The sequence below is a fragment of the Sarcophilus harrisii genome, chromosome 1 (genome assembly GCF_902635505.1).
Source record: "Sarcophilus harrisii chromosome 1, mSarHar1.11, whole genome shotgun sequence".
Taxonomy (NCBI): Eukaryota; Metazoa; Chordata; class Mammalia; order Dasyuromorphia; family Dasyuridae; genus Sarcophilus; species Sarcophilus harrisii.
Genome location: NC_045426.1, coordinates 606,752,101 through 606,767,336, shown reverse-complemented (window position 1 = coordinate 606,767,336; position 15,236 = coordinate 606,752,101). Strand labels below are relative to the sequence as shown.

Here is a 15,236-nt window from a genome sequence, read left to right as displayed (position 1 = left end):
AACATGGCTGGATTTCTTGGCAAAATTGTTGATGTAATGATAATTTCTACTTCTAAATTGTTCTCTGCTTCCTCGGGACCTTTTTCTTCTTGCCCTGCCCTTTCTTAGTGATTCCTTCTTTTCTCTCTGCCTGTTCCTTCTTTTTCAGTCCACTTCATGTTCTCCCACTCCACAAGTTTGAAGTCCTCTTCCTCTCCCTTCCCCCCAAGGGTTCCCTCCTCCTGGCTCTTCCTTTTCTCTGTCTTGGTTAGTTTCACTTGGATGTCTTTACCCTGTACATTTATTCAGAGAACTCCCAGGTCTTTAGATCTAGGCCTGGCTTCCTAACTGGAACCCAAAATCTCCAGCTATAGCACTACAGAGCAGGTAGGGCCCTGGAAGTAAAATTGGAAAACTGAGTTGGAGTTGTCTGCTATTTACTGCCTATATGATTTTGGACATATTACTTAACTATAAATGATAGTATCCCACTAGCTGATGTTGATGTCTCTTAGCCCTGGATGTCAGGTAGTCAGTAAACACCTATTGAGAATCTGTTCTGTGTTAAGTGCTGGGCTTACAAAGAGTCAAAAGATAGTCCCTGCTCTCAAGGAGCTCACAATCTAATGGAATAAGATATAACTTCCAAGCCTCATTCTATTTTATGTTTGTCAGATACTTTCCATTCTAAGCAAATTGAATTAGAACCCAAATCCTAAACCCTATTATTTTTCTGTTTTCTTCTTTGTCTTCTATATCTGCTATCTCAGCAGATGGTTGTAGAATCGTTGTATTTTCTCTTGTTAAAGTTTCTTCAAGGCCTGACTCAGTTCTTCCTCCCCATAATGGGAGCTTAATTGCTTTTCCTATTTTCCTTTCTCTTCCTTTGTTTTTCCATCCCCTGTATCCCAGCTAAAAGTCCTTTCTCCCGTGAATAATTTTTCCTAGGTCTGTCTTTTACATTTACCTCAATGTTCCTTATATTAGAAGATGTATTCAAATACATAACATTGTTAGCTCCACAATCCTGACCTCATTACATTCCCAGAACAGAAAGTAACCTTTTACCTGAGAATTATATTAAGTGTGCATAGCACAGCTTAAGTATAACTTAATGGAACAAATATTTGGGGCAAAGTAGCCTGAGTCTCATCACTCTTAGGTGAAAATTATTTTTACATGTCCTAATACTTTCCTCTTAGAGAGACTGACTTTCCTTACAGAGAGGTAATGCTTAAAACACCTGAAAAGACCATCTCTCCTCAAATGTCACTCGTGTTTTTTGTTTATTTGAATTTGTATGTACATGTACGTTCTCAGTACTTACCTATTTTGTGATGCCAGAGCAATGGCTCAAGTATAGGTGCACACTGCTGCTTGAATTCGCAATTCTAGCTTTGTTCTGGCTAGGTTTTTTTTTTTTTTTTTTTTTTTTTTTTTTAGAGTCCGTACTTGGGTACCAGTCTCTAGGCCTTCAGGTTACTTGCTTAGGCAGTTTCTTTCTTATTCACATGTCAAGGTGATTCAGTCTTTCTCCTGACCTCTATCTACCTCTTTTGTTGTTGTCATTGTTGTTGCTTCATTGAATCCAATTTGAATCTCAGTACATTATTCTTAACATCTGTGACTCAAATATTTCCTTAATTTACTAGCCTCAGTGTATTATTTTTAACCAGAAAGGACAATAATAAATAACCTTCTTTTCCCCCGTTAGACCTTCACACCTAAACATAGCAAAAACTTCAATATATTAAAGAGCTATGATTTCATCCTTATGTATTTCTGCCTTATGTATCACTGACACTGATCAGAACTCCTCCAACCTTAGGAAATAATCTTTATATTTAATGTAGTCAAAAAAATCATCACCCAAGAGCCTCATTTTCATATAGCTTATCTATCATATCTATTTGTCCAGTTTCTTAGTGGTTTGATGACCACATATTAGGGGGTCTTTCTTGGAAGAGGGAGCAAATGCCTTGAGTAGGCTGTTCTCTGATAATCTAATGCTGAATTGATAATTTAAAAAATAGCAAAAATATTTATGCTGGATCTATGCTAAAGCATAGGAGTAGCTCAGTTATATTTACATATTACATAATAGATTTTGCCTTTTATATAACATTTTACAGTTCATAAAGTGTTTTTATGTAATAAGTTGATTCTTACAATAACCTTGTAATATGAGTAAAAAGATGGATTCTTTTTGTTTGTTTTTGTTTTTGTTTTGTTTTATTCATTTGTTTACAAAACATATGCATGGGTAATTTTTCAACATTGAACACTGCAAAATTTTCTGTTCTAAATTTTTCCCTCCTTCCCCCCTTCCCTCCCAATACTCCTGAGGGAGTATTGTCATCTTTATTACATTCACTCGACCTATCCACGGGCACTTGATATTTTTCCAGTTGCTTAGATCTGACTTTGTGTGAAAAGTGTTTTGTAGTTTTGCTTATATAGTTCCTGACTTTCCTTTGGCAGATAAATTCCCAGATATTTTATATTATCAACAGTTATTTTAAATGGAATTTCTCTTTATCTCTTGCTGTTGGATTTGGTTAGTGGTGTATAAAAATGGTGATGATTTATGTGGATTTATTTTGTATCCTGCAACTTTGCTAAAGTCATATCATCTGCAAAAAGTGATAATTTGGTTTCCTCATTTCTAATTCCTTTAATCTCTTTCTCATCTCTATTGCCAAAGCTGGCATTTCTACTACATTATTGAATAGTAATGGTTCCAATTTATCCCCATTACATGTGATGCTTACTGATTAACTTACTAGTTAATAGATGCTATTGACTATTTTAAGCAAAAGTCCATTTATTCCTGTACTCACTAGTGTTTTTAATAGGAAAAGGTGTTGTATTTTATCAAAAGCTTTTTTTGCTTCTATTGAGATGATCATATGGTTTTTGTTAATTTGGTTATTGATATAGTCAGTTATGCTAATAGTTTTCCTAATATTGAACCAGCCCTGCATTCCTAGTATAAATCCTACTTGGTCATGGTGTATTATTATCCTGGGGATGATTTTCTGTAATCTTTTTGCTAATATTTCATTTAAGATTTTTGCATCAAAATTCATTAGGGAAATTGTTCTATAATTTTCTTTCTCTGTTTTCATCCTACCTGATTTAGGTATCAGTCCCATGTCTGTGTCATAAAAGGAATTTGGTAGGACGCCTTCATTTCCTATTTTTTCAAATAATTTATAGAGCATTGGAGTTAATTGTTCTTTGAATGTTTGGTAGAATTCACATTTAAATCCATCCAATATAAAGTCCTGGGGATTTTTTCTTAGGGATTTGATTAATCGCTTGTTCTATTTCTTTTTCTAAAATGGAACTATTTAATTTATTTCCTCTTATGTTGATCTGGTCAATCTATATTTTTGTAGGTATTCCTCCATTTCACTTAGGTTATCAAATTTATTGGCATAAAGTTGGGCAAAGTAACTCCTAATTATTGCTCTAATTTCCTCTTCATTGGTGGAAAGTTCTCCCTTTTCATTTTTGAGACTAACAATTTGATTTTCCTCTTTTTCTAATCAAATTAACTAAAGATTTATCTACTTTGTTGGTTTTTTCATAAAACCAATTTTTAGTTTTATTTATTCAATAATTTTTTACTTAAATTTTTATTAAACTCTTCTTTTATTTTTAGAATTTCACGTTTGGTATTGATTGGGGGGTTTTAATTTGTTCTTTTTCTAGCTTTTTTAGTTGCAAGCCCAATTTATTGATCTTCTCTTTATTTTATGCAAGTAAGCATCTAGAAATATAAAATTTCCCCTTATTACCGCTTTGGCTGCATCCCACAAATTTTAGTATGTTGTCTCATTATTGTCATTCTCTTGGATGAAATTAATTGTGTCTATTTGCTATTTCATCCATTCATTCTTTTGGATGAGAGTTACTTTTTGGTCTGTTTTCTCTTGGCCTTCTATTGCATGTGATTTTTATTGCATCATGATCTGAAAAAAATGCATTTACTATTTCTGCCTTTCTGCATTTGATTTTGAGGGTTTAATGCTTTAAGACATGGTCAGTTTTTATATAAATTCCATGAACCGCTGAGTAAAAAGTAAACTCCTTTCTGTCTCCATTCAATTTTCTCCAAAGATATATCATACCTAACTTTTCTAACATTTTGTTTACCTCCTAAAAACTTTCCTTCTTTTGTGGTTCGATTTATCTAATTTTGAGAGAGTAAGGTTGAGGTCCCCTACTAGTATAGTTTTGCTGTCTATTTCTTCTTGCATCTCTCTTAATTTCTCTTCTAGAAATTTCCATGTTGTTATAGCACTTGGTACATGTATGTTTAGTATTGATATTATTTCATTATCTTATGGTACCTTTTAGCAAGATACATAGTTTCCTTCCTTATCTTTCTTGATTAGATCTATCTTTGCTTTTACTTGATCTGAGATTAGGATGACTACCCCTGTTTTTTTTTCCCTTCTCCTGAAGCATAATATATTCTGCTCTAGCCTTTTACCTTCACTCTATATGTATCACTATGTTTTAAATGTGTTTCTTGTAAACAACATATTGAAGGATTCTGGCTTTTAATCCAGTCTGCTGTCCACTTCCCTTTTATGGGGGAGTTCATCCCATTCACATTCACAGTTAAAATAACTAATTTTATATTTCCTGTCATCTTATTTACCCTAGGTTATGCTTTTCTAGGAGAGGCATTCTTTTCAATAACCTTGTGATTATGAGTAGGAGAAGTATTCTTTTCCTAATAAAACCAAGACTGATTCAGTGATAGTCATAATTATGAAGTGGTAGAGACAAAACTAGAATCCTTGGTGTTCTGATTTCATCTAGTTTTTAGTTTTGTTTCTGTTTTTGTCTTTTAATCCGTACTGTACTGTCTCACACAACAATTAAGATATTTTATTAGTATTGGCTATTTAATATTTTAGCATCTGAAGAAATATTATAGGCAGATAGATTTTAAAATGCCTACTGGTCTCTCTCTGCAAAGATATTATTGCAAATGTAACTGCATGATTTTGAAAAGAAGAATTCTTGCTTAGAGATGAACAAGTGAATCCATTAGAACTATAGCTTACATGATTCGGACCAGTTCCAGTGGTCTTGTGATCAAGAGCTATCTACACCCATTGAAAGGACTGTGGAAACTGAATGTGGTTCACAAGATAGCATTCTCACTCTTTTTGTTGTTGTTTGCTTGCATTTTATTTTCTTCATCATTTTATTTTCTGGTTTGATTTGATTTTTCTTGTACAATAATTGTATAAATATGTATATATTGGATTTAACACATATTTCTACCATGTTTAACATATATTGGACTACTTGCCATCTAGGAGAGGGAGGTAGGAAAAGGAGGAGAAAGAAATGGAACACAAAGTTTTGCAAGGGCTAACGTTGCAGAATTATCTATGTATATGTTTGAAAAATAAAAACCTTAAAAAAAGAAAACTATGGTTCAGCCATAGTTCTTCTCCCTTCTCGGTCTTAGTTGTTTCTAGTTACCTACCTATTATTTGGTGATGAAGGACAAGTGGTTTGTTGACTAAACGATGGTTTTGTCATTTAGGTTTTGTTTCACAGAATTTCATATATTTAATAATACAACTGATGGCCTATAAAAATTTTGGTTAAAAAAGCTGTGATTCATCCTATATCCACAAGGTGGCACTAGACACCAAATCTAATCACAGGCCAGTCTAATTTACAGAATATATACCTAAAATTCATTTGTCATTTAGTGTCTTGGAGTTTAGCATTCATTTTTCCAGTAATAATAATGTATTAAGTGTTCCTAACCACAAAAATTTATTTAAAGCAATACTAAAAATGTATCTTACTAAAACTGGTTTTTGCACACATGGGTCCTTCTCCACTCTCTTTGGCGTCTGGATCACATGCCTAGCAGGGACATCACTGACTCTGATGGTATGTAGGCATCAATGATTTAAACTGAGATCTTTTAGGAGGGGAAAATAATGTGAACTGTGATCCCTTTAATTTGTGGGGGAAGGGTGATTCAGCATCTCAAGCTCTCCCCTGGGAGTGGCATACCTTTCCCAGATAACAGTCTTGCCCGCCCCCGCCCCCCCCCCCCAGGAACATATCAGGGCCCCCTCCCCCCCAAAGGTTAAAGGGGACACAATTTCCATCATTCCCCTCTCCAGCAGTCTCTTCCCAGGGGAGAGCTTTTGAGCCCCGAATCACTTCCCCACAGATTAAAGGGGATACAGTTCACATTATTTTTTCTCCCAAAAGATCTCAGTTTACATCATTGAGACGTTAGTCCCTTCCAGTTAGATTGCTAATCTCTACACAATTGAATTTGCCCTTTCAAAAGTTATCAGTGATCTCTATTAGAATCTCACCTCAACTGCAGAGTATACTTCATTTTTTCTTTTCTTTATACCAGTCAACAATTAATAAATGCTTATTGTATGCCGAATGGCTGTGTCTAGCCATAGAAATAGAAAGAAACAAGGAGCAATAGTCCTGATCCTCAAGGAGCTTACATCCTAATTGTCTAGGTGAGTGATGGACTTAGGAGTTCACATCCTGTCCCAGACACTTATTAATAATGTGAACCTGAATATATCATTTAATCTTTCTCAGCCTTGAGTTCCTTTTCTCTAAAATGGAATGAATAATAGCCCCTACTTCATAGGGTTTTTGTGAATATTAAGTGAAGTAACATGAATAGCATTTTGTAAATTTTACAACATTATGAAATGCATGCTGTTATTTGCTATTATCTGTTCAGTTCCTATGTGGCCTGTACCAAACACTTTAGTTCAGACTTTCATTACCTTCTGTTTTCCCTGCTCCTAGATTCTCTCTTTCTCCCATTCATTCTAATAACAGCTTACAAAATAATCTCCCTAAGTCACAAAGCTGACTGTAGTCACTCCCCTATTCAAAATTAGGCTACCTGTTACCTTTAGGATAAATTACTGACTCATCAGCTTAACATTTTATCCATTCCAGAGTTTATTTTCAGTCTTCTTATTCAATTTTATTTCATAGTACTTACATTCATTAGCCAAGTGGAACTGCTATCTAATTCTTAGATGCTACTTTTCTACCTATGTACATTCATTCATTCAGCCTTTCCTCTCTTTTCCTTACTCCTGTGCAGTATAAGACTGGCCTCTTATTTACCTTCTCAAGTATATGTATCCTGGCACCTATAATTTTGCTTTTATCTATTAAACTCCAACACACTGCCACAAGTAGGTGCTTCATAAATATCTATTGTATTTTTTTCAAATCAGATAACCAACTTTTTTAAGAATAAAGCATTGGGTTTTCCTTTGGCTATAATGTCCTTTCTTGATCATTCAAAAAGTATTTTTTGATTTGCTAAAAAAGAAAAGTCTTGGCTTTAATATACCACTAACTACTAGACATGAAGTGAGAGTTCTCATCCTATCTAGACATTAGTTCCATAACCCTGGGCAAGACATATATTTTTTCTCAGTCTCAGTTGTGAAACGGGAATAATAATATTAACATCTGACTCGCAGTGATGTTTTAAGGAATAAATGAGATAATATGTAAAGGCATTTTGGAAACCTTCAAGTGCCATATAAGTGCTAGCTATTATCAAGCCATTTAACTCTCAGTCCTTCAGTTTCCCCATTTATTTAAACACACACACACACACATACAAGTAGTTAATTTCTAAGATTCCTTCCAGTCCTACATTATTTTGATTTTTTTGATCTATTTTTTCTGTTCCTTCAATTAATCTTTCACTTTACTACAGTGATATCTTAATAATTCACCAAATATCACACTCTTTTTTCAATTCTTCATGTAGATTCTTGTCACTCATAAAATCAAATGCAAAAAGGTAAGCATTTTATTGATTCTTTTATAATTTATAACATAGCACTTTCTTGATGTTATTCATTCCCCATCACAACAGAAAAAAAAGCAGTTGAGTAAACCCAACCTGCACAGTATCTAAGAAGCAAATGTATTTCTTCTAGGCCAGTTACTTTAAATTCAGCTGCTTTTTAGTGTTGCTTCTTTTACATTATTATAGTCGTCATGTGTGCTCTTCTGGTGGTGCAGATCATCTAGGCTTCCTGAAGCTCTTCCTATTCATTATTTCTCAGTAGTATTCCATAATGTTTATATATCAACTTTGTTTTGTCATTCTCTAATATATAATAATAAGCATTTTTTAAAAATATCTACCATGTGCCATGCCAAGCACTTTACAAATATTATCTCATCTGATCGTCATCATATCCTGGGGGGTGATGCTGTCATTATCCCCATTTTATAGATGAGAAAACTAAAATTGACAAAAATGAACTGACTTGGCCAAAGTCACAGAACTAGTAAATGTCTGAAGTAAGATTTCAGCACAGGTCCAAAATAGCAGGACATTTTATTACTTTCTATGCACTGACAGCAAGAAATAAGACTTAGGATAAAGAGACATCATGAAGCTATTATGATAATTATGGGAACAAAATCATTAATAAAAGAACTGAAAAGAAACCAGAATCAATAAAGAATCTTAGAGGCGTTAGCTGCAAAGGTCCCTCCTGATCTTCTTTTGGGTAGGGAGGTAAGATACATGATCTCAGAACACAAATGAGAATACAGTTAGGTGGATGCAGCTGAGTGATTAAATCCAATAAATGTGATGAATGAATGGATGCCATCCTCAAGCGTGGTTTACTCATTCAGAGTAAACCAAGACCTAGAAAGATTCAGTGACTACCCTGAAGCCACCAATAGCCAATACTCAAGCTTATTTGAGTATTCTGACCAGCAGACTGACTGTCTACTTGTCTATACTGCTTCTGTCCTTGGCCACATTTTATCCAACATTTTTATCAGTCACTGGAATGATCAGCATCGAGGGTATACTTAACAAATCTGAAGAGATCAAAAAGTAACTTAGAGACATCTGGTCCCTGGGACTCTTGCCTCAGCTGACTGAAATAATAATGGTTCACACCTCAGAAGTGATGGCATGATTTCTAAAAACTGCTGTTGGGGGAGGGGAGGTGGGGAGGGAAACAGGGGAGGGAAACAGAACCAAAAAGAAAGATCATAACAATGTATATGAAAAGATCACTAAAAGGAAGTTGAGCTTTGGAGTTGCTGAAAAGATCCCTAAGAAAGGAAATGAAGCATAACCTCCTCTATTGTGGCTGCAAAGTGAGGATTTACAAGGACAAAGTGCTGTGTGCATTTCTAATCTGGAGGGGACCTGAGGGCTCTTCTATATAGTTCAGAGTTTTTAAACTTTTTCCACTCACAATCTCTTTTCACTCAAGAAATTTTTATGTGACCCTAGATGGGGAGATATATAAAAAATAGGCATATAAATCAAACATTTACTGGTAATAAATCATAAATTTATTTTAAAACAATTCTTTGGTATACATATAATTTTATCATTTATTAAAGATGAAAGAAAATTTGCTCATCAATGAGATGGATGTTCTTATTTATTTTTATATAAAGAATTGAAATCTTGACAGAATATTTGATCCCTTTTACTGTTGCCAAATTTTTCACAACTGCCACATTCAGTTATGTGACCCCATGTGAGATCACAACCCGCATGGTTTAAGAAGTTTTGTTCTAATTCGCCTGCCTGTCAGCCCATTTTACAGAGGCAGAAACTGAGGCTGCAGAGAGACTTCTTGTGACTTACTGAAGGTCACCTAGATAATTAATGGCAGAACTCTGAGAACAAACCTTATGACTTGAAGTAAAGACAAATGAATCAGATAACTATTATTTTTAGGAGTCCACTGTGTGCCAGGCACTGTCCTACTCCTTGAGGATACAAATATCATGATAAAACTCCCAAGGGGCTTATGTTCTAAAGAGAAATGACAGTTGCTCAAAAGCATTTCTTAGTCACTCATTATGAACTAGGCACTGTTACAAGAGCTGGAAATACAAAGAATAATGATAGAATACATTAAAAATATTTTGTTTTTTTTTTTTATCTTTTGGAGGGCACTAGAGAGAGTGGGGTGCCAGGAAAGGCTTCATGTAGAAGGGAGTCTGTGAGTACATTCTAAACCTAGTGCAAAGAGAAGATTTGTCATGGGCAGGGGTTGTCATGTGTGAAAGAATAAAAGGCAGTTTGGCTAAATTTCAGAATATAGGGGAAATAATATACAATGTGACTGGAAAACTATGTTGGGGACAGATTTTGAAAAGCTTTAACAGCTAAACAGAAGAGTTTATAGTTTAGTTTATACTAGAAGCAATAGGAAATTACTATACTTGGGTGAATAGTTGATGTGTTTAGAGGTGATAAGATCACTGTTTAGGAAAAATTTCTTTGGCAACAGGATATGAATTAGAGTGGTAAGTCTTAAGAGGAAGGACCATTTAGGAGGCCATCGAAATAACCTAAGCAGGAGATAAGACTGAACTAAGGTAGTAATTGTGGGAGTTAAAAGAAGGGATCAGATGCAAGTGATATTATGGAAATAGAAACAGTAAGATCTGACAATGAGTTAAATATGTGGAATGAGAAAAAATAAGCAGTTGAGATTAATGCCCAGATTCAAGCATGAACAACTGAAAAAGTGATGTCTTAACAGAAATTGGAAATTTTGGTAGAGAAGTGGGTTTTTGGGAAAATATAATAAGTTTAGTTTTAAACATGTTGAGTTTGAAATGTCTCAGTTTGAAATCCAATAGACAATTGATAACATGAGACTAGAACTGGGGGGAGATTTGAGGAGGATATATATAGAGATGAGAGTCACTGACATAAAGATAATAGTGAAACTGATGAGTGTTTATGATGTCTATAAGAGAATAAAGAGGGAAAAGAAGAAGACTATGGCAGAGCTCTAGGGAGCACTCACAGTTCAGATGCCTGTTACAGATAATGAGATGATATTGAGAAGGAATGGTTAGACAAGTGGAAGGAGAACCAGGAGAGAATAATGTCAGCAAAACCCACAGAAGAAATAATATCCAGGAGGAAAAGTAGTCATCAGATGGATGAGATTTGGCAATTAGATCATTGCTAATTTTATGGAGGTCATAAGGAAGGAAGCCATATTGCAAAGGGCTGAGAACTGAATAAGATTGGAAGTGGAGTTAATCAGTGCAAATAGTGTCCTAAGGGTTTGGCTAAGAGAAAAGGGATTTAGAATTATTTTTAAAAAAACCCACTGGAAATATTTAACATAAAAAAGAGAAAGTTGTAGATACATGATCACTGTCTTCCAACTATTTGAAGGATTGTTGTGAAAAACATTTTTGTTTTTACTATACTTGATCCCAGAGATTGGAACTAAAAGAGTTGAGAACAGAATGGGTTATATTACTACCTAACAACTTTTCCAATACTGGACATTTTAGGAAGAACCTGAATGATCATTTGATAGAGATGTTGTAGGAGGGAATCTTGCTTCACATAAAGAGAAAGGATTAGATGTCGTCTGTCATCAACTCTAAATGGCAGTCATTTACTCCCAAGATTCTAGTCTTTTATACTTCAACAACCAAAAGAAGATATTTGGTCAAAATCAGGTTCTAAATAACATTTACTATTCTAGCTTCAGCTATCTTGATTGAAGATTAAAATTGTCAAATTCCGGCAGTTGAATAGATAGGTGATATTCCCAATCACTACTGTAATATAGACTCTTGGATTTGGAAGCAATTAACAAGCATGTATTAAACACCTGCTGTGTGCTGTATCCTCTGTGAAACACTTGAGATTGATTACAAAAACAGAAAATGAAATGCTCTTAAGCAGCTTGTAACATCCCCCTGTATCTTTCTAAAGGTTTAGTTCAAAAAATTTTCCTATTATCATTGTATAAAAATCTGCTGCAAGAGATTGATAATTCCCTATTATTTGCATTGTGTCATCTTGTGATTCTTTGATAATTTAATGAATTTTATTAATAATTCTTTTTTTGCCTCAGAATTTGAATTTTTTTAGACTTTTTCAAATTTGAATTCTTTTTATTCTAGGTAAGTGTGGGGATCATGTTGTCATAAAGAACACAAGGCATATTGCATTTTCTGGGAATAAATGGGAACAAAAAGTATACTCTTCTCACACTGGGTAAGTTAAAAGATGACAATATGAATGCAGTTAATAAATAAGTATGATGTGGACCTGCTACTTATTGCTCTTTAAGATTAATAGCATTATTAATAAATTTTTAAAAGTACCTTTTAAAAAGCTTGTTTTTAAGAAGGAACTACTTTCTAAATCATTCTTAATTTGACTGCATGCAACTTTTACTTTTAGTCATGATATATAAAAATGATGCTGGTTGTAATTTTTACTTTAACAAGACAGCCTTTAGCATGAATCGGAACTAGGTGATCATCTTTTCTTACCTAAGTGATTCTGATTTCCTAGTCAGCATTCCAACTTTATGTTTATTACCCTCAATTTAAATACAACAACGCTCCTTGGAGAAGAGTTTGACTGTGTCTTTCACTATTATACTGAACTCTACAACTCTATAGTGCCTTTTTATTTTTATTATCAAAACCATCTTTCATACTAAAATGGTTTCTATTCTAACTCTGCCACACAAAATTCATCAGTATTTTTCCTACATAGTGTCTCTAGCTCATTGAAAACAAACCTTATTGTCTACATCCTGTTTATCTGTCTCTTTCCTGGAGATCTTGTGCAGGCCTGGACTCCATTTCCTTTTGACAATTTTGGTACATTGAACCAGATCTGGGAGGTCTTACTGAACTGAACTGAATAAACATTCATCTTTAACACATTTCAGTTCTGTACCTCACTTGTTTCTACTGGTCAATGATGTTAACCAAGAAATTTATAAAAGTCATTAAGAAGATAATACATACAAACAAAGCAAACAGGATAACAAGATCGTGACCAAATTAAATCTCCATGTTGATGCAAAGTATCATTATAGTTATTCTGTCAGAAATAACAGCTGCATATTTTTATGCTCTATGATAATGCAAAGAATTAACTATAGTTCAGAATAATCTACTGTGTGCCTTGAAGCTCTCTTATATAGGAGAAAAGCGCTGGACTTTTGTAATAACTTTTTCAGTTTTACTTTTAAGACAATTATTTGTTTCAAAACAAAATTCTATTTAGTATCTATAGATTTCAAGGGTTACTTGATGTTTTAAGGCATCAAAAAATTACAAACACATTAGAAATATCAAAGTAGTTTATTTTTTAAAACTTTTGAAACAGTAAAATAAGAAAAAAAGACCTCCCCCAATATTATTTCCAGTTATACTTCTGTACAGATTTTCATTCTCCTCCTTAAAATGTCTAAAAAGGTAGACCTGGGTCATAAACACTGCTGACAGTTTAAACCCCAGAGACATAATGCTGGTTGCCTACGTGATGCTTTCTAGTCATCACTTTCTGTACCCCCCCATCCAGAAAGGTCACTTTAGAACATTCAATAAAGATATGTAGGTAACAAAGGCAATTCTCTTCTTCTTTGGTTATGATTTTAAAAGAAAAAAAATCATTCTAGGTGAAAGCTAAAACATTTTGTACATGGGGGGAAAGGACAAGAAATAAAATTACCAGCTAGAGTGAAGACTAGAAGTATCATGGCATTTAAATCAGCCAAAGAGATTTACAGTGATCCTTTAGCATGTTAAACTTGGTTTTTTTAAAGTATTTTTAAAAATCATTTGACTGGCCTGCTTATCTCTATAGAATAATGGTTACATTTGCATGGTATTTTGTAACTTTCAAAGTACCTTCACTTATAATCACAGAAAGCTTAAATAAGTCAACCAAATTTTATCACACTCAATGTGTCTTTTGAATAGCAGTACTCTGGTGACTTTTTGCCACTAAACCTATTTCCCAGACACCAAGAAAAATTCAAAAATGGTGGACTTAAGTAATTCACAGTCAGTTTTACAATGGCAAATAGGTTTGGCCAACTTACCATTTTAAATTGAAATGATCAGATAACAAAAGTGCAACACTGTTCAATTATGAATACAATATAAGCTTAAATTACATCCCATGTGCATTACATTATAGTTGAGGCACTGTGATACAATTATGCCTCTGAAATTTCTAAGGACTACAATTGTTCTATATAAAGTAATAGCAGTTATAGAAATATTCCAAATGCCTGGCAGTTGAGACATTTTCAGAATAACCATTTTAGGAATAATGATTTTTCTTATATAATATAAAATGGCATTCATTTGTGAAAATAGTGTGTAGAAATATCATCTTCCCTCCTTGTTTAAAAACCTTTATTTATTTAATAGCTACCCAGGTGGTTTCAGACAAGTTACAGCAGCTCAGCTTCACCAACGGGATCCAGTGGCAGTAAGTCTAACATTCTTTTCAAATATATCATTTGGAAAAAATATATTCTAAAAACAGAATTGTCACTTCTTTCCCTAATAGACATTTTCTTATTTTTATCTCTTTCAAATAAACTACACTGATTTTAAAAGGTATAATTTGTAAGAGAGGCAGCATTTTGGCACAATGGAAAGAAGACTGATTAAAGTGTCAGCTTGCCATTTGACTTGAGCAAGTTACTTTCTCTCTGAGCCTTAATTTTCCCACCTCTAAAGTGAAGTTGATAATTTTGAAATAACAAGCAGGTCAGAAATGTTTGTTCTTATTTTGAAAAATGTGTTATATTCTTGGTGCGTATTATTAGACTATTGAATGCCAGAGTAAATGCCCTATTTTTGGAAGATTAATAGATTTAAATTAGTTGCCCAAAAGCAAAAGTTTTTAAATGAAAAAGACCTTTGGAAACATACCTGCTTGATCACAAACTAGAACTGTTAGATCAAAGTACACGTTCTCTTTGATGTTTTATAAATCATGCATCTCAAGTTTTTTGATATTTTAATTTTTTTTCAAAATTATACACTAGGAGGCAGTATTTTCTTACTCTGATTTTAAGATCATAAACTTTAGAATTGGAAGAGACCTTAGAAATTAAATCATCTCCTTCATTTTACACATGAAGAAAAATAAGAGAAGTTAAATCACTTTCCCAAGGTCACACAGATTGTAAGTCAAAAGTGGCTAGCTTTGCTCCAAATTCAGCACGCTGTCGACTAAATTATGTTACTCAGAAACTCCGTAATTCAGCTTTTAGAATCAATCAGTGATACTTTGCCAAATTCTTAAGACTTTTTTTTTTTTTTTACAACAAAGAACTATAAAATGTTTGCAACAGTCTTAGAAAATGTTTCAGAAATTGCCTCCTGAGATTAATAAAATCAGGATCTTTTCT

At 33.7% G+C, this 15,236-nt stretch overlaps 1 protein-coding gene across 3 annotated transcripts in view; it reads left to right on the top strand.

The window, feature by feature from the left end:
• The window catches only part of MRPL13 (mitochondrial ribosomal protein L13), a 47,393-nt gene that overhangs the window by 3,716 nt on the left and 28,441 nt on the right, over positions 1-15,236 (top strand). For all 3 annotated transcript variants that reach the window (XM_031947150.1, XM_003760344.4, XM_031947151.1), the window contains 2 exons: positions 11,968-12,061; positions 14,245-14,305. In XM_031947150.1, the coding sequence (XP_031803010.1) occupies positions 11,968-12,061; positions 14,245-14,305 (155 nt within the window). The remainder of the gene's footprint in view (positions 1-11,967; positions 12,062-14,244; positions 14,306-15,236) is intronic.